Here is a 22,832-nt window from a genome sequence, read left to right as displayed (position 1 = left end):
GATCCTATGGAATTTTGGGAGAACACCTGCAAAGTAGTTATGGAGTGGTTAACTTGGTTGTTTAATGTCATATTTAGGTACCATGGTGTATGTTATTTGTAGATGACATAATATTGATCGACGAGTCAGATAACAGAGTTGACAATAGACTGGAGGTTTGCAGACATGCCTTATAGTCTAAAGGTCTTAAGATGAGTAAGACTAAAACAAAGTACATGTGGTGCCAGTTCAGTGCCATATCACAAGAAGTAGATTTGGAGGTGATGATTGGTACACAAGTCATTCCCAAAGAAAGAAGCTTCAAGTATCTTGGGTCTATTATATAAGGAAATGGGGAGATTGACAAACATGTTAGTGTGTGCATCGGTCGGTTCAGTTTTATGTATTATCGGTTCGGTTTATTGATTTTTGGTCACTAGCGGTTTGGTTTTTGGTTTACCCAATTAGAAAATGCTCATAAAATAAATATTTGATTTCTTACTTCTCTAACAATTTGGTGCGATACAACGAGACAAGCAAATCAACTTTGAATACTTTGATATAGTGAAACAAGAAATATAATGAGAAATTGCATCAATAAGAGTAGATGTAGTACAAAGGCCACAATCACATGGTACAACCAAAACACAATATGGAATTTCTGATGTGAAGTAGAAGTACTGTGACGTGTGAAGTGTGTAGACCGTAGTGTAAAGTACTGATATAGTGTCTAGTTATGTTAAATTATGAATATTTAATATTTATGAAGGGTATAGTAGTAAATTACAATCGTCTTATGGGTTATCGATTTACCCAATAACCCAATACTAAAAGCTAATACCAAACCGATAACCCAATAATTTTTTTTAATAAAATTATTAAAAATCCGATAGCCCAATAACCTAATAGCAATAACTCAATAACATTTTTTTCGGTTCGGTTTATTGGTTGGTTCGGTTTTTGCACACCCCTATATGTCACACATCATACTGATCGAGATGGATGAAATGAAGGCTCACATTCGGTGTCCTATGTGATAAGAATGTCTCACCAAGACTTTAAAGCTAAGTTTCATAAAGTGGTTGTTAGACCGTCTTTGTTATATGGGGTTGAGTGTTGGCCAGCAAGAATTCTCACCTTTAGAAGATTAATGTAGCAGAAATGAGGATGCTAGATGGATGTGTGGGCATACTAGCAGAAAGAAGATTAGAAATGAAGATATACAGGGTAAGGTGGGAGTGACCTCTGTGGTGGACAAAATGTGGAAAGTTCGGGCATGTGAAAAGGAAGAACACAAATTCTTCAGTGAAGAGGTATGTGGAAAGTGAGACAGATATATTAAATATTGCTTATGGACGGAGAGGAACAAAAGATGTTTTGATGGCACTCCAACTCCCATCTCTACCTTTAAAGCAAGATGTTTGATTACTCTTTTTGGTTGGGTTAATCTCCTGTACTTAGTGCCGATTCTTTCCTGGAATTTATCAGCTCCATAGATCTCTGTTGTTAGCTGTTTAGATAGTTTTTTTTTGCCTTTTTGGGAGCTGATATTTCTTTCTTTTGTAATCTGTGCATCTGCTTGATGCTTTGTTAATGACATTCTTCTTACTTCATCAAAAAAAAGAAGAGAGGTTGGTAGTGATAGGTCTATGGAGTGATTGAGGTAGAGATAGACTGAGGAAGATCTGGGGAGAGGTGTTTTGACAATCTCACGGAGGAAATGACCTTGTATAGGAGGGCATGGGGATCAAGGATTAGGGTAAATAAAGAGCGATTTCTATCTTCCCTGTGGTAGAGCATGGTTCTAGCCTAGAGCACCACACCTACCTGTTCCCTTACCAGTATTATTACTATGATGTAAGCAGTATCTTATTCTTCAATATTATTACTAACTATCAATTTCTTTTACTTTAGTTATGTTACTTTTTTGTCTTCAAAATTTTCGACATTTTTTTTGCATTTTTCATCATACCTGTTCTGAAATCGTTTTTTTGAGCCGAGAGTTTTTCAGAAACAACCTCTCTACCCCACAAACATAGGGGTATGGTCTGCATACACACACTCTCCCTAAACCCTGATTGTGGTACCACACTGGTATGTTGTTGTTGTTGTTGTTGCACTTGGATCTCTTTGCTTGCCACCTGATCTAGCTGGTTCGTATCAATCAAATAGTGGGGTTCTGGTCGTACAAGCTATGGGGATATTCTTTACAGAGGGATTAGTTTGCTGTACTATTGTGTGTTTGGTTAGGGGTGCAATGCGTTACAAGATCAATTTCTTTTTATATCAGAAGTGGGATGGAGGGATTATATATGTTGCTAACCCATTGGGATACTTCATGATATCTGCTAGACTGATCTTCACTACCACTTGTTAGCTCTATGTACTTAATTATTTTGTTTTGCTCTAGGATGCATGGTTTTCTTCTTCGTGATGATAAAATGTCCAATTCTTTTAAAGTACCAATTGATTCTATTTTCCCTCTCAGATGTTGGATTGTTTCCACTAGACATTCTAGCTACTAATCTTTTAATAATTTGTGTTTGTTCTTTTCATTATTTATAGCCTGGATCCTCCTGGCGGGGTATACTTGTGTCAAGTGGTCACATCGGGTGGCTTTTGAGCTTTTATGAAGCACTGAGGCAGAAGTTTTCATGTGAAGGATACTGGATTGATTGTCCTCTTGCAGTCTCTGCTCGGAAGCTTATAGTTCAGTTCTACTCCTTGTGGGGAACAATATTTCCATCTGGTACTCATACTAGTTTGCTATCAAATTTGTCGTTACTTTTCTTTTACTACATTATTCCTGACTCCTGTGATAGATGTGATACATCTTTGATTGGAATTGAGGATTGCTCTTCATATTGTCAACTTCTTCATTAAGGCTGATCAAGTATTTATCATATTGATAGTACCCTAAAAGAGTGAATACTATTGCGAAGCTGGAACTCTTCCGGCCTATTATATTATGTTATGCTGGACCAAGACTCCAACTCCCACTAGTATTTCATGCCTGATAAATCTCAGATTCACTCATTTTGTTTAAAAGAATAATATCATTAACCTTTTACCATTTAGTTCCTCTTTTTGCAATTGATATGGCTTAACTTCATGTAATTTTGTTTCAATAATCTCTTAGGAAAAGTTGGTAACTTGTAATAATATGCTGAAAGTTTTGTAACTTTGAAACACCCAATTAAATTCTTTTCTTGAATAAAAAAGATGAAACTTCTCAAAAGTGTAACCTTTGAACTATGCTTATAACTTTCTATCTCCTACTATACCTCGTATACTTTATCACAAGTAGTGGTGGATCTGTGTGGTGGTCATGGGTTCATGTGCACCCATGCTCCCTTCTTAGATCATGTATAACAATATTGTAGTTCTTCAGGAGTGCTTAAATACATATGAGTGCACTCAAACTGATAGAGTCATGTGATGGCAATTACTATTAAGTGCACCTCTATAAGTGAGGGATGGGTATGTCTGATGTTCCTTTTTGTGTTTTAATTAAATTTTTTGTTCTTTCTTTTGTTTGGCTATTCCTTAAATTTCACATGTGGGGCACATTTAAATTCCTATTCTCTCCTTTGTAGCTGCAAAATTTTATATAATTAAATGTCTATACTGAAACTAGTTGCAGTGGAATATATTCCATTTATCAGTGGGTTCAATTGATCCCAACATTTTTGACGGAGTATAAATGTTTAAAAGAATACTAAATTTCAAATAATAATAATAACAATAATTCTGAACCTATAATTTCAAAAGCGTAATGGATTCAATGGTAAGAACATAAAGTTTGAACCCATCAAATTCAAATTCAGGATCCACCTCTTTATAATAGTGCACCCATTTTCTTCAAATCTTGGATGCTCCACTGATCATGCGTAGGCAATATCTCACCAAGTAATCAGTTACAAACCTATAATCTAGTTTAAGTACCATTATATCTTTTTAGAGCCCTTTTCTTCTCATTTTTCTCCTCTTACTGTACACTGATTTTGACACCTCGAGGATCGTGAGAACTTTTGAGGTTAAGGTAGAGGCAAGGTCCGTGTACATCCTACCCTTCCCCGGAACCCACTTGTGGGATTACACTAGGTATGTTTTTTTTATTTTTTTGGTAACTAATATGATTTTATTAATCACTAAGTATCAGAATTACAAACCCACAGTCAGCTTACGACAGTCGACTGTCTCAAGGATCCGAGTAAATCTCACAAGACTCATCGACTAGAGAAGAAGGCAACACGCACTATTCTTCTGCTAGTAGCCAAAATAACTCCTACACTACAAAAGACTATAAACTAGAAAAGAGAGTATGTTGTTGTTGTTGAGGATCATGACAACTTGCTATATGAGTTTCTGTAAAAAAATAATTCATCTTACTGCTCTTACGTTAATAGTAAGTGGAAGCTCAGTCTTGATTATTGCTTCTTTCCTTCTTTTCCCCCATATATGCTAAATATTTGACTTTGGGACCTTTGGGTGCTTATTCGGTATTCCTCTTTACATGGAAGCAGATGATGGGAATACTCAAAAACAGCACCTTTTGCATCTCTTATCTGGAATTATAGCATGGATAGATCCCCCTGATGTTGTTTCAACAGCAATAGTGAATGGAAAAAGTGAAAGGTTAACATTAGCACCAATGCCTGCATATTTTCTATTAATGTGCTACGCTTGACCAATTTTTCAATTTTGTCCAGTGAATTCCTTGATGGATGCCGAGCCTTACTATACATGGCTACTGTAACCACAGTGCTAGTATTTGATGAACTGCTGAAGTCTATAAGGTCAGCAGTAACCACCGTGGTAGTATATATATATATATATATATATAAATGTATATGATGTAACCATCAACACTCGTGCTTTATTCTTGCAGTTTAGTGGTTATCCTTCATTTTTTCTCTTGTGAGAATATTTGATTATGTTAATCACTTCTACTTTAATGCTCAGGCCTTATGGCACTCTTAGTTTGTTGTCCGCCCTGATGTGTGAAGTCATTAAAGACCTTATGGCAAACCACACTGAAGAGGAGACGTGGAGCTGGGTAGCACGTGATATCTTGTTGGACACTTGGACTACACTTCTGACGGTATTTCTTTATACAGCTTCCAATGATGTTACTGGAAAAGTTATGGGCATATGATGTTTTTAGGCATACTTGAGGTGCATTTAAGCACTGAAGTTAGTTGCAGTGTTGATTATCACACACAAGTTCCATCAGATGGATTTCTCCAAATTTTATTCCTTGTGCAACTGTTTGACCCAATCTAGCACTCAAGCTACTACAACCATTGCTCTATATTCTGCTTTTGCACTAGATTGAGCAACCAGAGTCTGTTTCTTACTCTTCCAGGATAGATTACCTTCTACATTATTATACTGAACCTTATTTATATTTTATAGACACTATTGCATTCCTTCTCCACGCTAGACACTGTACAATCCTACTTCTATTTCTAACAATGAAAATCTTTATAGCTACACAAATGCGAAGTCTCTATACCTATTCAAATTTTGCCATATAAATTGGAACGGATGGAATATTATGTATGTACCTTTTCTAAGTTTGTGCCTTTCTTCACCAAAGCACAGCACCTTAAGCCCCATTAAACATGACATTTTTCTAGGCATTCTACATTTGTCTGCTAGACTATCCTAGTGCACCTATTTATTGAAGCGGAAGAGAGAACATTATGCTGTGCAAATGAGGAATTAAGAAGTCTGTATAGGGGGGAATATATGTATAGTATTTTTGAGCAGATTTTTTTTTGTTTTTTATTTGGCATCTGACAATCAATATTACTGTTTGAACTGTCCAAAGGTTTTGGAGAGTTGGTTTCCTTCCTCCAAAATACCAATTTTCCAAGAACACCTTTTGATCTTGGAGCGGCGAGCTGATTGCTTATTATTTGCTTCTTTTTTGGACTCATGCTTTAGGAACATTTTCCCTTTTAAGTACATGTCATGATGGAGGAGGAGGCATTACCTTTCTATGATGTCCTCATTGTTTGTATTAAGTTATATTGCTGTCTCACATGGTCGTGTAAAGACTTCCTAAGGTGTTTATAGAGGTACTGGTGGCCTCACCTGTTGCCTTAAGGTTCATATTAATTTCTGATAATTTTTCATAATTGAAGTGCTAGCACAATTGCTTTTCGTTTCCCTTTTCAGCCTAGAGGAAAGCATAGATAAACAACAAGAGCTAGGAACTGCATGCTTGTATGAAAGCCTTAGCGATAGAAAAGTTTGCAAGTGATGCTATTCAACAATGCTGAGCTTCTCTTAGATCACGAACACTGTAGGACTTATGGTATAAACGAGGAAAAAAAGAAACAGAAATAACAAGGGAGTGATAGTCTAATGGTTAGAGCCCTCCTCCTTCAAGCATGAGACTTGGGGCTTCAGTCAGCAGGGGAGCAAAGTGGGAAAGACCTATTGGGCTCCCGTGTGCCTTTTTTTTTTTTTTTTTCCTTTTTCTTTTTAAAGGAACATGGTTGCCATATTTAAAAAATAAAAATAAAAATTGTGAGTCTTTAGGATATTTCCATAAACAATTGATATAAAAAGACCAATAGTTGTAAATTAACAACTCATAAATCCAATCTCATTGCGGATTACATTTTGATTTTAACAGTAATTGAAGTGGTTTGGTTGCTTCCTTTCTCTTTCTCTCTCTACCTTCCCTTTTTGTTATTGTATTTTTTGAGGGGTTGGAAGGGGGTTGTTTTAGCAGCTTTCAGTGTACAAAAATCTTAGTGTCGGTTTAATTAGTTTCCGTAATTTGACTACTCTTCAGTTTTAGAGTATTGGTTCAAGCTTCATAAAGCCTGAGCCTATTTTAGAATTTCTGTGCCACAGGATGCAAGAATGTAAGTGGTGCACTCTCTCTCACTGATTTTGTGTGGTTGTGAAATTCTTTGTTGTTTTCTTAGTATATAAATGTCTACACTGTTTAAAAATGCTGACACGTCTTCTAAACGTTGAAGATTTAAATGTGTATAGCATTAAATATTGCTTTGGATAATCACAGCCTAGTAATGGTATTGTTATGTTAATGAAATTTCATAGTTAAAATATGTAAAATTCAGCTTTTCAGATGGAGATATGATATCTACGTACACACACAGAGAGGCATATATATATATATATATATATATAGTGTGCGATCTATACACACACCTACACTAATAGTCTTTTAAATATCTGTACTCGTATTTATATATTTTATGTACAACATTTCAGCCTTTGGATGGTTCTATTAGCCATGCGGTTATTCCTTCGGAAGGGATTGGAGCTGCATCTCATCTCTTTGCCCTGATTGTAGAGTCTGAATTAAGAGGTAATTCATATCTAATACGAATATAAATTCTTGATTTAAAGTTCTTACTGTCTTGGTCACTTTGTAACATGATCCCTTGTGTAGCTGCTTCTGCATCCGCCTTCAATGATGAGAATGAGACTGATTATCTTCAGGCTTCTATTGCTGGTAGTTAAATATACTTCATTCATTAATTATTTAAGCTTCTTTTTTCGATTCCTTTTTGTAATGTCTATTATGACATTTCAATTGTCTTTCTACTTTGTTATCCTTTATATCTTCATAGTTGTTTCCTTTTTTCTTTTCTTCCACCTTTTGTACTTATTTCTTATTCTTTCTTATTGTTGTTTTTAGCCATGGATGAAAGATTGAGTTCGTATGCACTTATTGCTCGAGCAGCTATTAATGTTACTGTTCCTTTTCTGATACGACTCTTCTCTGAGAAATTTGCCCGTCTACAACAGGTACTTCGTCACTCTAATCTCTTGTTGTTTTTCTCTTGGGGATCTGTATGGTCATTCAGACTGTTCATTCAGCTAGCAAACTTGTCCCCTTTCAGAATTTATCTTTTCAACTTATTATGTTTTTGTATTTCTGAGCATCCTTTAGCTTTTCTCAGTATTTTAGTTATCCGTACAAGTCTTAGTTCCTTAAAAAAATGATATTTTTTGAAATGCTGTTACATGTCAAACTCAATCAACCTGCTGGATTTGTCTTTCTTCTGGAAGTGATATCATCATCTAAGTGTTTAATTGTTGATCCGCTATTATTGTCTGTCTGCATTTCCTATCTCCAAAATCCCCCCTAGGAGATCTTTGCTCCATTTTCCGTTGGTGTTGTCTTTTTTCTGCTTTGCCTACCTGTGAAGTCTCTTTTTTCATGTTAGAAGAGTCAATTTTGGATCAAATGCATGTCCAGTATAATTATGTTTATGTTTTTTTTGCTAGTTCAGTATATTCTTCAGACAGGGAATGCTGACTTGCTGAACTCTTTCCTTTTATGTAATTATTTGTTGACATGTAGGCAATCTTTCCAGGATGTATTGAGCCCCTCATTTTCACATAGCAATTTTTGAAATCCCGTCCCTTGTGCAGTCTTATATGTCTGCTAATCATATGTACATGTGTGTATAAGTTGCTGGGTGTAAGCCACATTTTCTTCTTGTCATGTGTAGGGCAGAGGCTTTAGTGATCCAACTCAAACTTTGGAAGAGCTCTACTCACTTTTGTTAATAACTGGGCATGTTATAGCAGATGAAGGACAGGGTGAAACACCACTGGTAATGGAAATCTTTCTTTATGCTGGTGATTTTTTTGGAGAGATTTTTGTGCTGGGATAATCTCCATTCTGGAAATCCTTTTGAGACAGCATTACTGATTGCATTAATGCAATACATGATTACTTTATTCATTGCTTTATCATCGTTGTTCTGAATGTCATCAGTGTTCTGGCTAGCCTTAACTTTTAGCTTAATGATAACAGACAATAGTTTACCTTCAAAACCATTTGATATGATTTTAAGATCTGCACCCTGGCCTTAGAGTCCCCCTTCTTTAACATGTACCTTTGGGGTAGGGAGAAGAAAGGCAGATGCAGGATTAGGCAAATATAGGAAGGGGGTCATTGATTTGTGTGCATTTATTTGTTTATTTCTCTTTTCCAGTATAAATATAGACATGTTCTATTGTACACGCCCTGCATCTGCTTATGCTGCATTAGTGATTTCTATGAGTTCCTGGTGTTGTAAACACAAATCTTTGAAATACACTATTTTATTTTCTGTTGTGATTCCATTTCCTGTGGTTCTGCACATGGGGTGAAATTTGTTACTTCTCATTAGGTGCCTGATGCTATACAATTCCAATTTATGGATGTTATGGAGACGGACAAGCATCCAGTTGTCATACTTTGTGGGTAAGTTCCTTACTTCCTCTCCGTGGATAGTTCAAAAAGTAAGATATCTAACCATTCTCTATCACTATTTACATGTTGTCAATATCATAATGTATTACTTCAATTTATCTGACTTGAAGGATCCCATATTGCTTAGTTTGCAAAGTATCAATCTTTTTTTGATGACCATGGTGTTCGAGCCCGCTTGCGCCCTCCTCGACTAATTCCATCCGGTTTCTGCTATCTCCCAGCAACACAGGTAGCGGGTAACTCTACCCACCAAAGCTTGGGAAAATAAGAAAAAATTACTTAGTATTTTGTTTCACTGAGAACTTCATTGACCACTAGTCCACACTTTTGGGTTCCATGCGAAGTATCAATCTGTAGAGTTTCTTAGGGTACATTTGTTTTTATTAAGATTTAGACGTCTGAATTTGTATACACATCTATATATTAAGATCTTGTCTCTAGATCTGAACATTGATTGCGTATATCTAAACATAATAAATATACAATTATAATATAATGGTGATAAAATTCATATTAAAAAAATATTAGCGAAATTATCCCAGGGATTTGGTCTAGTGGTAAGAGCGCAACAAGTAATGTGTGTTAGATGCACGTAATGGGTTCCAACTTTTTGGCAGACAATTTTTTTTTTTCATTTAAGTGGAGAAGAGTAAAGGGGAGGGCCTGTTATTCACCCAGTTTTGAGTGTGAGCCTGGTTACTAGTTTCTCTATCGTAAAATGAAAAATAGAGACTCTTATAAATACATGAATTAGCTCTCTTTACTTTCGACTAGTTGTTTTAAGACCAGAGGAACACCAGGGGTGTGCCAAATTACGAGAAGAAGCTCAAAATGCAAGCTGCGATTGAATCTATCCGAGCAGCGCCTTCATGCACCAACACGTGAGAGGCCAGATCGAACTTTAGATGGCGCGTAAAGAAACAACCCTTCTTTCACAATTGCCATAGATGTTTCTCTAAAGCTATTATGTTCCTTCGTCGGTGGTGGTTAGGAAATGCGGTCACTCTTTAAGAGATGATACTAAAACCTTTTTCAAATGTACAGAAAAGTTGCCAAAATTTTGAGCCCAGTAGGTTCTGATACCACGTAAGAGACAAGGTATTGCAGAGTAACTTGTATAATATATTACTCCCAAAGGTAACAGGTAAAAATAAATGTGCATATGGTTCTAAATATGGAAAGAACAAAAAAAAGAAATCCTATAAATCTGCTGTGAATCCTTTTAAATGTGCTACCTTCATTACCTCAAAATATGATTACATTCATTCTTCAGTTTCAAAAAAAAAATGATTACATTCATTCTGTAACATTAATGGAAGTGGAATTTCCTTGAGATGTGTTAAGAGATGAGTTATTACAATGTTAGTATAGGACATGAATGAAGTTGGTCTTGTAAAATTACATAGAATGTTGAATATCAATGTAAAAATTATCCAAATCAGATTGTCGATTCTATTATTTTTTCTTATTTTAGCCATCCTCATTGGCCTCTTTCTTGCCTTCCGTCATTTGGAACAAAAAGTTTTCCCCAACACGAGAGTAAGATGGTTTTTTCTTCATACTTCACTGAGCATTAAATACTCAAAACCTCTTTAAGATGAGAGGGCTAGTGAAGTGATTCCTCCCAAGCGGTTTGTGGTCTATGACACAAAGGGTCTTATTCTCATTTCCTGCATTACTCACCACCTGGAGATCACCGATGGTAATTTCTTTGTGTCAAGATGAACCTTGTGTTATTCCATCACCTTTAAGTGAATTCTAGTACCAAGTATGTCTTGCAACTTTAACACTCATAAGTGGAATAAAGCTTTGTAAAAGTGTCACACTAGTAGCTGTTTGCCGTATCTTGTTAAGAATTCCCACATCGGAAAGGAGTGGGAATTTAGTCTCCTTATATGGACTTCGACAATCCTCCCCTCATGAGCTAGCTTTTGGGTTGAGTTAGGCCTAAGATCCATCCTTACATGGTATCAGAGCAAGGCCCATCCCAATTCTTTGTTCACCGATGTTGGCCCCCCATATTATAGTGTCCATGCTCTAGTAAACGAGCTCTGGGGGTGCGGGGGAGTGTTAAGAATTCCCACATCAGAAAAGGGATGAGAATTTGGTCTCCTTATATGGACTTAGACAATCCTCTCCTCATGAGCTAGCTTTTGGGGTTGAGTTAGGCCTAAGATCCATCTTTACATCAGAATATAAATTTTCAATTGGGGCATAAAGCTCCAAAGGATTGAGCAGGAAATTTAATAGTTAATCTTTACTTACCGAGTTTATATCAGCCATACAATGGGGACTTGTCGTCCTCCGGTGTTCTACCTTCTCTTTATTTTTAAGATTGCCGTATTATTGTATTCAACTTCATACTCTTGTCTTATTTTGTCTGGTGCAGATCAATAATAAAATTTGCTGAGCAGAGTTTAAATCCAGAGATGAGAGCGTCGTTCTTCAGTCCAAGGCTAATGGAGGTAGTTTGTCAAAATTTCTGCTCTATTAAGATCTTCAACATGATTAGTTATGTCATCTGCAATGCATCCTTAATAGCTCAGCATTCTCCATCCTGTCATATCCTTTGACACACTCCCACAATCCTCAAATATGTGTGAAGTATTATTTCTCTGTAAACCCAATAAGACTATTTTCATGAAATTATGCTAATACTTAAATCTTTTTCTTTCCATATTGATTATTATGTTCCACATTTCCCACTGTCTCTTAACTAGGCAACAGCTAGAAAAAAAAGAAGGAAAGAAAACAGTACTAGTTCTCAAGATCAAGTCCATTCATGATGTGAAATGGAACTGTTTGGTGTCTTTTTTTTCTTGGTGAAAGGAAATTGTATAGAGGAAGTAGATGAGATGATAGATTTCTTAGGTGCTCTGTAAAGCTTGAATGTTTAACTTTACCACCTTGTAACTTTTTGGAGGTGGTCAACATTCCTTAATGCTGAAGAATACAACAGTACTAATTCTCAAAAAAAATAAAAAGATCCACAATCCCATAATAATTACTTTGAAGGGTTAGTTGGTTGATGATTCAGTTAGACATGAATTGTAATGCATACATTCTTATACACTGAATAACATTACGAGGATTGTTTTGGAGAGAATAAATAATATGGGAATTGTTATTCAAGATTACGTAACTCTTATCCACGTACTGCTAATACACGTATTACTTTTTCCACCTTCTAAATGGTATAAATAATACATAGATTTTCATGCAATGTTTAGTTTCCGGTATTAAAAGTCACTAAACATATGTGGATTTTATATTAGAAACCAAACGTCGTATAAAGTTATATGGAGATTAATTAGTGATGTAGGGTTTTGTACTTCATAAAAAACATTTTAATAAATTAGTACAAGTTTTTGATATTTTTGCTTATACCACGTGGGACTATAACAGTAACCAAATGTGACCTGAGTGTTTGATCATGATAGCCATTGTACTGTTTGGAGGGGGAGGGGGAGGGGGAGGGCGGGGGGGGACGCTGCTTTGAGGCTGTCAGGACCAACATAAATTACCCACCCTCCTTTTGATCAAAACATGTTGTTTGATTCAAAAATGAAAAACATAAATTACCCACCCTCCTTTTGATCAAAACATGTTTGATTCAAAAATGATAAACTTAAGGACATGACAATATATGTGGTACAAGGGGAATAAGCTGATCTTTACTAAATATCTGTTCCTAATCCTAATTGCCACACCAGATACATGAACACGTGTTCAACGTTTTGTGATATTTTCTGCACAAGTTTGGCAATATTTGGTTCTGTAACTCTGCACTCTGTGCTGTCTCTTAAGTTGGACAAAAAAATTTGAGCCCAGATGATCCTTGTGACTAGGTTTATATGTTAATAACCTTTTTAGGTATGCTTTTTCAATTTTATAATTCCTGATGTGATCCTACAATGTAGTGGCCCTTTGCAGGGGCTTCCTTTTGGTCTTACATTCTCAGCTATCAATTCTTTAATATACTTCAAGAGTTATGTAGTCTATCTTCAGTACCTACTTATATTTTTCATGTTACACACTCAGGGTTAACTCATATGCTCATTCTGTCCAGGCGATTGTATGGTTCCTTGCAAGATGGTCAACTACTTATCTAATGCCACCTGATGAAAATAAAGGGAGTGCATCTTCAGATAATCACAAGGCAAAACATTACAAAAAAGTATTGCTTAATTTTTGTGAAGAGGACAACCAGGGGAAAGCAGTGCTTGATCTTATTCTTCACATTTCGAAGACAACACTCACTTCATATCCTGGAGAGAGGGACTTGCAGGTAGGCAAAGTAGAACAGCCTTTCGTTGTACAATGACCTTACTGTGTCTGTATTCAAACATAATTCAATGACTGCAATTGTCCAAAATGTCCACATGTCCTCATTGGCCAGTCCCAAATCTGTGCACTTCCTTGAAAAGGAAAATACAATTTGTTGTCATTCCAAATTTAAAACAAGACATTCAATTTAGGACTGGTATTTTGTGCGTAGGCCGTAGTAGTGCAGCACCTTATTCTTTTGGATGTCCCATTATCTCAAATATTTATTCTCAGTAAATGATAGAAGCAAGTAAACAACTTGGTAGGGAGTTTCACTGGATTTATTGCCCGTATAGCCGACTTGGCATTTTCCCACTCTTATTGTGGAAACAAGAACTTTTCTCCTCACTTCTGAAGTCTTTATTACCTCATTGAAATAAATTGGTTTTGTAACTTTCTTTTCTTATTTAAGATACAGCAGCTTCTCTGGTGTGCATTCAATGTGAGTCTAGTTTTTTGCATTTTTATCATTAAATTGAGCCTTTTTCATATTCGGTAGGAATTTAGGTGTTCTCGGGCACAACCTGCCTCAACGAACTGTTGGGGTTTAGACTGACGAGAGTATACGGGCAATTTATTGGTATTCCATAGAATGAACAAAGAGTTCAGAAGAAATATAAAGAATGAAGGTACCCAAGGGTTTGGCTTAGTGGTCAATGAAATGGATTGAGAACCATGAGATCTTAGGTTCAAATCCTATCAGAGACAAAAAGAAAAACACTAGGCGATTTCTTCCCATCTATCCTAGCCTTGGTGATAGGTGGAAGGTATTCCAAAGAATTAGTTGAGGTGTGCGGAAGATGGCCTGGACACCACACTGACAAAAAAAAGAAAAAAGAATGAAGGTCTTTTAAGAATGTTCAGCTTGATCAGTTCTTCAAGCTAAATAGGGCTTGGATGACCTATAGACATATTTTTAAAGTGGGAAGTGATTCACAATTAGAAGACTGAATTTCCTAACTAATTCTCTTAATTGATTCTAGTTGATGCACACAATACTCCTTAGTTTATGCCCTTAATTATAGAAGATTGTCATGACCCAATTTGGGCCATGACCGGCACTAAGGGGTAGAATCCCAAAGCAAGCCTTGGCAGAAATTTGCAACATATCAAGCAGAGTTTCCCTATTTTTGAGCCTATACAAAGATACCTCTGTCTACGGATCAACAGCTAACCAACATACATTAACCAATTAAGTCATAATCTTTATCAACTAACTATTTACAAAGAAATAATACTAAAACCATCACCAAATACAAAGAGAAGTCCAGTACTTATCATAAGTATATAATAAGAAAGAATACTCACGACACTAAGGAACTATCTGGCCATAGATATTGTGAAGTATATTTGGGAAAACATTTGGCAAATACTGTATGGCCATACAACTTGTCATAATCGGGCAAGCGTACATGCCAGTTGCTCACAAATATTTACTCATTAATTACAAAATATTACTAACACTCCCCCTCATGGTGAAACGTACATGCCAGTTCCTCACAGCTTGCTGCAGATGTATTTGCTTCTGGAATCTTGAAATAATTTTGTGATTATATGTTAGACTTTACTGCTGAAATAGTAAATAAAGGAGCAAATACTGCTGTTTCACACTAGATACAGTGATATTACAACAAGAAGTTCTGAAAACAAAACAATCACGAGTACACTACTAACATAATAAATTACATCCCAAGACAATAATGAACTTTAGTTATATAATCATAAAGATCACAACCTTTCTAGACATTCGAGAGGCTAGAAACTCTCCTAGAATTCCCTTTTTCTTTATTTTCTGAATACCCTTTCGTAACTGCCCTGTCCCTATTTCTACAGATAAAACCACCCAATACATGTGTGACTGTCCTGTCTCATGACAGTTACTAAGTTTCTTAATTTTTTATTTTGGCCTCCTGGAATAAGTTTTTATAACTTGAGGCTCATCATTACCCTTCCCTATAAAAGTCACCTTGTCCTCAAGGTGAAAGTCCGGAAATTGTTGATAGATGACTGCATATTCCTCCTAAGTATTCTCAAATTCTAGTAGAGTCTTCCACTTGATTAGCACTTCCAATTTACCATTGATTAGATTCCTGATCTGCCTCACTGCCTCAGGCTCAACTTGAAGCTCCAATTCTTGGGTAAGAAATGGAGGTAGGTTTTGAGCAGGAGTAGTTGGAAGCAAGCATTTTCTCAACTGTGAAACATGAAACACTGAATGAATGCGTGCTCCAACTGGTAACTCCAACCAATAAGCTACGGGACCAATCTTTTCCAAAATCTGGAAAGGACCATAAAAGCGGGGACTGAGTTTTTCATTGATCTTCTTAGCCAAAGAACGTAATTTGTAGGGCCGAAGTTTGAGATATACCATTTCAGCAATCTCAAAAGTCAGTTCTTTATGATGTAATCTCAAAAGTCAGTTCTCTATGATGTCGATCAGCTTGATTCTTTATTCTTTGTTGTGCTTGTAACAAATATTCTTTGAGTTCGGTTAAGATCAGATTTCTAGTGCGTACTTGCTCATTTACTTCTTGCACTGCTGAAGTAGTGTCATCCATGTGAAAAATTGATGATGGATCCCTTCCGTATAATGCTTTTAAGGGTGTCATACCTGCAGATCTATTAAAGGATGTATTAAAGCAATACTCGGCCCAATATAACCAGTGGGACCATTCCTTAGATTTTCTCCTACCATACAACAGAGATATGTCTCCAAACTCCTATTCACCACTTCTGTTTGCCCATCAGTTTCTGGATGATAGGAACAACTAGACCTTTAGGTAATGCCTGCTAGTTTGAATAGTTCCTTCCAAAATTGGCTTATGTACACACAGTCACGATCAGACACGATAGACTTGGGAAATTCATGCAATTTAACCACTTCCTTAATGAAAACAACTGCCACATCTTTCGCATTAAAAGGGTGTGAAAGTGGAATAAAATGTGCATACTTAGTAAGACGATCTACCACAACCAAAATAGTATCAAACCTATGGGATTTAGGAAGTCCAGTAATGAAGTCCATACTTACATCCTCCCACACATGATGAGGTATAGGCAAAGGTTGGAGTAACCCCGTAGGACTCAAAGTTTGAGACTTGTTCTTTTGACAGATTTCACACCTAGCAACAAAGTCTTGCACATCCCTCTTCATACCTTCCAGTAGATATTCTCGGACAGCCTTTTATATGTGTGAAGATAACCCGAATGGCCTCCTATAGGAGAAGAATGAAACTCTTTCAATAGCCCAGGTATTTGATATGGCAATGATTCCATTCTGGGATTCCGCGCTTCGAAAAGTCTTTTTTGATGCGTCTGTAATAGCCTATGTGTCCCAAAAAAGAACGTGCTACGCCCGGCCCCCTTTTCAGTAGATGAGATTAGGATGAAAGGGCTTTCTTTCATTAACATTCCGTGAAGGTGCATAGACATCCATTCTTCAAGCTGTAGTTGTACTTGTCATCTGCTTGTTGTCCTGAAATTGACTTTTGCAAAGTAGAAGCCATTTTGGTGTCTCATTGTACTTCCTAGTCCCATTCTCCTTGTCTTTATATTGCCAAATTGAAAATCCATATAACTCTGAACATTCCCCGTGTCTTGACAAAGCATCAGCCACTCAACACCCGGTTTGTACTTGATCTCAAACCTATAACCCATGAGCTTGGGAACCCATTTCTGCTGATTCTCATCCATAACCCTCTTTCCTAGAAAAAATTTAAGGGCTTTTTGGTCCCTTTTTATGAAGAAATGATGGCCTAGCAAGTAGTGATTCCATCTCTTGACAGCCAACACAATAGCCATTAGTTCTTGTTCATATATCAAACATTGTCTCGCTCTGAAAGAAAGCATTCGACTGAAATAGGAAATAGGTTTACCATTTTGCATTAAAACTACACCAACACCAAATCCCGAAGCATCAGCTTCAATTACAAAGGGTTGAGAAAAGTTTGGCATCGCTAGAGCGGGCGTTTGAGTCATAACCAACTTCAATGCCTCAAAAGCTTGTTGAGCGCGTTCTTCCCATGAAAAGGCATCCTTTTTTAGTAAATCAGGCAGCAATCTTACCATAATCTTTGACAAATTTTCTGTAATATCCAGTGAGTCCCAAAATGACCCGCAAAGACTTTATATCTCTAAGAATTGGCCAAGATATCACTCTCAATCTTGGAGAGTTAGCCTGCACTCCTGCAGAGTAGATGATATGACCCAAATATTCAAGTTTAAGCTGACCAAACATGCATTTTTTCTTGTTGATTCTGTTTGAGAATATCCAAAACAACCTTCACATGCCCAAGATGTGAAGCATAATCCTTACTGGTAAATCAAAATATCATCAAAGAATACTAAAATAAATTTCCGCAAATGATCCCTGGAAATATATTCATCAGTGATTGAAAAGTTGAGGGTCCATTGGTCAAACCAAATGGCGTGACCATAAACTCATAATGTCCCTCATGAGTGTAGAAGGCTGTTTTTTCTTCATCTCCAGCTTGAATGCAAATTTGATTATAACCTGACTTAAGATCCAAATTTGATCTTTTGAGAATGACGAAATCGGTTCAACAACTCTCTTTTAAAGTCTTCCCATGTTAACATTTGTTGCAGAGACTCCATCCAATAATACCAATTTAAGGCTTTTCCTTCCAAACAAACACCGACTGCCTGTAATCTTTCCGCTTCAGAAATTTCATTCACAGCAAAATAGCGCTCCACTCTGAAAATCCATCCCAAAGGATCCTCTCCTTCGAAAATCGGTAGTTCTAGTTTCTGAAACTTCTTCCCATCTTTTTCTCCAGCCCAGTTGACATTGCTTTCCTCTTCTTGGTTTCCGACAGATCTGGTTTGAGAGTGGGATGCTTCTGCCATCACAGTTCCCCCTTGTGCTTCAATTCTTGCAAGAGACTCTCATTTCTTGAAATCATCCTTCGAGTTTCCTGACATCTTCTCTTACCCAATTCAGAGGTGGATCCAGGATTTAAAGGTGGTGGGTGTCGTATCGCCATTAAATAGACGTGTTCATTAAATCGATCACATATTTGACTTATTTTGACCTTATAAATAGCTACTTGGGATTGTTGTTCAGTTATTCAGCTTTTCAATTTATAAAGACAATTGAATCAAATAAATAAATAAATAATGATAACTTGGCGCAAAGAAAAACACTTTCAACAATATCCTCTATGATTGCACTTGGTGAATTTTCACACTCTAAATACACTCAATAATAATATAGTTATTTATATTTATTAATAGTTCACGCTTTATGTAACAAACTTAAATAAAGTGGTTGGAATTAATTATTGTACATGCACAATTTTAATAACAGAAATGAAGTCTTATGTTGTTGTTTTGACTCGCAACAATAAAAAACTTAAAAGACCAATGAATTCATATGAAATTTTAGTATAATTTCATGTCATCTTTTAATGCAATATGCATTTTATTTTGTAATTTTAAATTCTCGATAAGATTTAAATTATCATATTCTAAACTATTTCTTTTTTCATATGCATTCAAATGATTTAGATAATAGAACAAAGGGTAAGAGAAATTTGACATTGAGTTTCAAAAGTTTTGAAAAAAAGAAAAGGAAATTTTGAGGGAGAATATCTAAAACAAATCTTAATCATTATATGACCATAAATTATTTCATTATGGCAAAAGGAAAATTACAAATTAAACTAGTTTCTAATAATAGAAAAGTAATATCTTTTGAAATAATTAAAAAAGAAAGTGTATCACATAAATCAAAATTTAAAGAGTAGTATTTTATGTCTAAAATAAAAAAGAGAAAAAAAAGTCAACAAATACAAATTTAGAAGTTTTATGTCATGTTAACATATATATAGTAAAGCATATAACATCATCCTTACGTTGACTAATCATCGTTAAAGTTTACAACTTCTCTATGCTACTGGAATGGTTGGTGAATTCTTTTTCTTCTTGTTTAATATTGCCTCAATATGAAGTCATTCATTTTTGGATGACTAATATTATCAAGGGAGGTAAAGTTTTTCTAACCAAAAAATCGCAAAAGGTTTGGAAACAACGTTTTTAAGAGAATTCTCTTGTTTATCATCAATCAGTAAATCATGAATCGGTTTGCTTCTCTTGGATTTTGTGATCCAAATACATTTTATTTTCATGGAATCCATGATCTGTTCAATACATTTTTTAGCCTATGAAGTGGAATGCTTTATTATCCAACAAGGTCCTGATTCACCGTCTCTTTTCTAGTTCTGCTACTTATATCCAGATTATTTCTTCTTCCTCGATCATATCGAAATAAAGTATCAATATCTTAAATTTGGTGATATTTTTTAATTTTACATAAAACTGTGAAATTCAAGCCAGGCTTTCCCCAGCCCCTTCTCATCAATGGACTCCAGGTAATATAACAAACAATCAAAGTATCTCCATTAAAATATTGATAAAGTGGTTTAGCATATATACATGGAAACTGTCTATGAATTTGGGTAAATGCAGCACCGTTCTTAATTACAATTAGAGCATTCCATCTGAAACAATAATCAGTTTTTGTCAGTATGATAAACAATATCAGCACATCAATGTTATATTAGGAACTTGCTACTATGATTGAACTTCTCTAGTGTTGTTTCCGGTAATCTGTTATTTCCTTGCTGTTTATTGAGGCTGTTCATTGCAGCAGCTCTGATACATTCTCCTTTCATTTTGATAGGCACTAACTTGTCATGAGTTGCTTCATGGACTTGTTCGGCGGAAGAACGTTTGTGTGCACCTTGTTGAATTGGTGGGTCCTTAGACGAGTAGTACTATTTCCATATCATGTTTGAGCCCTTGATGAGGTGGCTCTGTTTTTCTTTGGGTTTTAATTTTGCATGGAGGGTTCCAGATAAGATTGCATGGCATTGGGTATCTTCCACACCAATTATGTTTCCTCTTTTTAGTGCTTATCTTTCTGTCAGTCAATTGTGGATAGAGATTTTAGTTCTCAGTTCTATCTTATCTGCCGTCGGAACTGAGCTTTGCTTATTGTTGTTGTTTAGTCCTATCTCATCCTCAATACATAGAGATATTGATTAAGACAAAAAGTATCTATGTTCTATATTATTTGTCGCACTACAAAAGGTTTAAATGGTTAGAGAGGAATTTATGATCAACTTAATTTCCATGTGCTGGAACAGGTAATATCATCCTGGATTCTTAGTCGGGAGTAATGATTGGAATATCATATTTATCCCAATCTGCATTATTTGTCTTGCAGGACTCTTGGCGTGAGTTGGCAAATGCTTTTGCAAATGAGCAAACTCTATTCTCACTAAATGCTGCTCACCAGGTACCAATCCATACGTGTGATTTCTTTTTTTGTGAAAATAGATCATTGACTTAATTGACAATGTACAAACGTGCACCTTATATAGGAGTCTTACTGTCCTAGGATACTATAATACGGTAGGCAATCAAACCCTATACTACTAGGGTTATAAAATATTCTATAATGAAATACATAATATCCTACGGTATCCTATAAAATATCCTATTTGATTTTACTAATTCTAGTATAATGACTTCTAAGAATGTAGACATAAATTCACTTTATATTCTCAAAGGTTCTCCCAGACTTCATGTGCTGAAACCAAATTGAATTTGCTTATTTTTGTAACTTGGAAAGGGTCACGCCTAAATCTTGTTGGAGTAGTACACAATCACAAAAAATACTGGTTCTAGAGTTCTTTCCCCCTGTTAGCAGCTGGTAACTGCAAAACGAAATAAAGTGTTTCTTGCAATATACACTTAAAGGAATCTATTGATTGAGAGATATGGCAGTTGAAATCTCAAAGACATTATCAATGTAACTTGTATCAGCGGAACAATGTCAGAGGTTGTTGCTCATGAATATGTAGCTGGGCTGCTTGTTGGAAACAAATGGTGCGGAAGAAATCCTAGAGAGATTAGTGGCACTTGAATAGTTGCCTGAAGATGAAGGCACCGGCTGTCGAAGAGAGGATCGTTGTTGAACACAAAAAGAGAGAACAAATGAAATATTGGTCTGCCAAGTGGCATGTATTGCAGTACCGCCTTTCGGTAGCAGAATCCATTTGAGTTTCTACCGAGATCGTAGAGGCTCTTAAACCATGTGAAAATAGAAGAGAGCTCATCGGCTTGGAGCCCGTTTGGATTAGTTGATTGAATAAAAGTAGCTTTAAAGTACTTGGGATTTAAAGCACTTTTGAAGTGCTGGAGCTGAATTTAAAAACTAGTTACATGTTTGTCTAGAAGTGTTATAACAGAAAATAAGTGGTTGATGTGTTTGATGGAAAAGTGCTTATCAGATGAATTCCTGTTAAAGTGACTGAACTGCCCTTAAAGCTGTTAACACTAAAAATGACCTTATATTTGTAGAATAATTCAAATACGAATTAAGTTGTCTTTCAACTCACTTTATGTTATAAATCAATTAAAATATTATTATTATAAAATAAGTTATTTTATTTTAATAACATTTGATATCATAAGCCACGTAAAACTCACCACCCAAACGTGTTAGCTGTGGTACCAAATTTTTATTCTTTAAGCATGAAATTCAGCACCTTTTTTACATCTTTTCCACCATATTTGAGGAGAGTATCTTTGTAAATAAATATTTTTTAAAAAAAATTCTGCAATGCATGGTACACCAAACCAAGCAATGCATAAGAAATAATCTTTGCACAATTAATGCAAGCAAAACTAATACAAACATTACTAATACACTCTATTTAGCATTACTCTTATACACTCTACCAAACGACCCCTATATTGGAAGGAAAGGGAGTCCTCAAAGACTTCTCCATCCTTTGAGTTTGGAATGGAGAGGGATGTTTTTGTAGGTTCTCATAGCTTCATTTACCAACATACCACTACACCAAATATGGATTTCCCTTAAATTGCTAATGTAATATTTCCAGCCAATTCGAACTGTTCTTTGTCTTATTACAGCGTTCGCTTGCTCAAACCCTTGTTCTTTCAGCTTCTGGCATGACAACTCTAGAGGCCTCCAGCCAGTAAGTAGATATTCTCCGTTATTTCCTTTTTTTTCTTTTTACATTTTTGTTATTTTAATTTGTTGAACTTCTAATACTGGATGACTTGTCATTGCAATTGTTCTTAGGTATGTGAGAAATCTGACAAACCATATGGCAACTAATCTGGTGGAACTCTCAAGCCGAAGTGATCTAAAATGTGTAGCTGAACAGCCAGATATTATTTTATTGGTAAGAATAGACTGGAAAAGATTATAGCTTTTAAC

General features: G+C 35.8%; 2 protein-coding genes across 7 annotated transcripts in view; one reads left to right on the top strand and one right to left on the bottom strand.

Annotated features, from left to right (window-relative positions):
• Positions 1 to 22,832, bottom strand: part of LOC125829084 (uncharacterized) — a 1,125,066-nt gene that overhangs the window by 1,063,935 nt on the left and 38,299 nt on the right. The window lies entirely within an intron of this gene.
• The window catches only part of LOC125829078 (uncharacterized), a 161,157-nt gene that overhangs the window by 128,695 nt on the left and 9,630 nt on the right, over positions 1 to 22,832 (top strand). For 5 of the 6 annotated variants that reach the window (XR_007443071.1, XM_049508354.1, XM_049508352.1 and 2 more), the window contains 15 exons: positions 2,545 to 2,728; positions 4,506 to 4,617; positions 4,692 to 4,778; positions 4,945 to 5,083; positions 7,237 to 7,333; positions 7,418 to 7,480; positions 7,667 to 7,776; positions 8,487 to 8,591; positions 9,153 to 9,226; positions 11,625 to 11,700; positions 13,305 to 13,523; positions 20,262 to 20,333; positions 20,808 to 20,879; positions 22,523 to 22,587; positions 22,695 to 22,797. Coding sequence is in view for 4 of the 6 variants with exons in the window: in XM_049508354.1 (XP_049364311.1) it covers positions 2,545 to 2,728; positions 4,506 to 4,617; positions 4,692 to 4,778; positions 4,945 to 5,083; positions 7,237 to 7,333; positions 7,418 to 7,480; positions 7,667 to 7,776; positions 8,487 to 8,591; positions 9,153 to 9,226; positions 11,625 to 11,700; positions 13,305 to 13,523; positions 20,262 to 20,333; positions 20,808 to 20,879; positions 22,523 to 22,587; positions 22,695 to 22,797 (1,578 nt within the window). In the remaining 2 variants the exon portion in view is untranslated. Of the gene's footprint in view, positions 1 to 2,544; positions 2,729 to 4,505; positions 4,618 to 4,691; positions 4,779 to 4,944; positions 5,084 to 7,236; positions 7,334 to 7,417; positions 7,481 to 7,666; positions 7,777 to 8,486; positions 8,592 to 9,152; positions 9,227 to 11,624; positions 11,701 to 13,304; positions 13,524 to 20,261; positions 20,456 to 20,807; positions 20,880 to 22,522; positions 22,588 to 22,694; positions 22,798 to 22,832 lie in introns of those variants that run through there. The other variant, XR_007443072.1, reaches the window with a different exon arrangement.

Source organism: Solanum verrucosum, unplaced genomic scaffold (assembly GCF_900185275.1).
Source record: "Solanum verrucosum unplaced genomic scaffold, falcon-dt-bn FXZP01000007.1, whole genome shotgun sequence".
NCBI lineage: Eukaryota > Viridiplantae > Streptophyta > Magnoliopsida > Solanales > Solanaceae > Solanum > Solanum verrucosum.
Note: the sequence above shows the minus strand (reverse complement) of the source record. Positions and strands in the feature narration are given on the sequence as shown.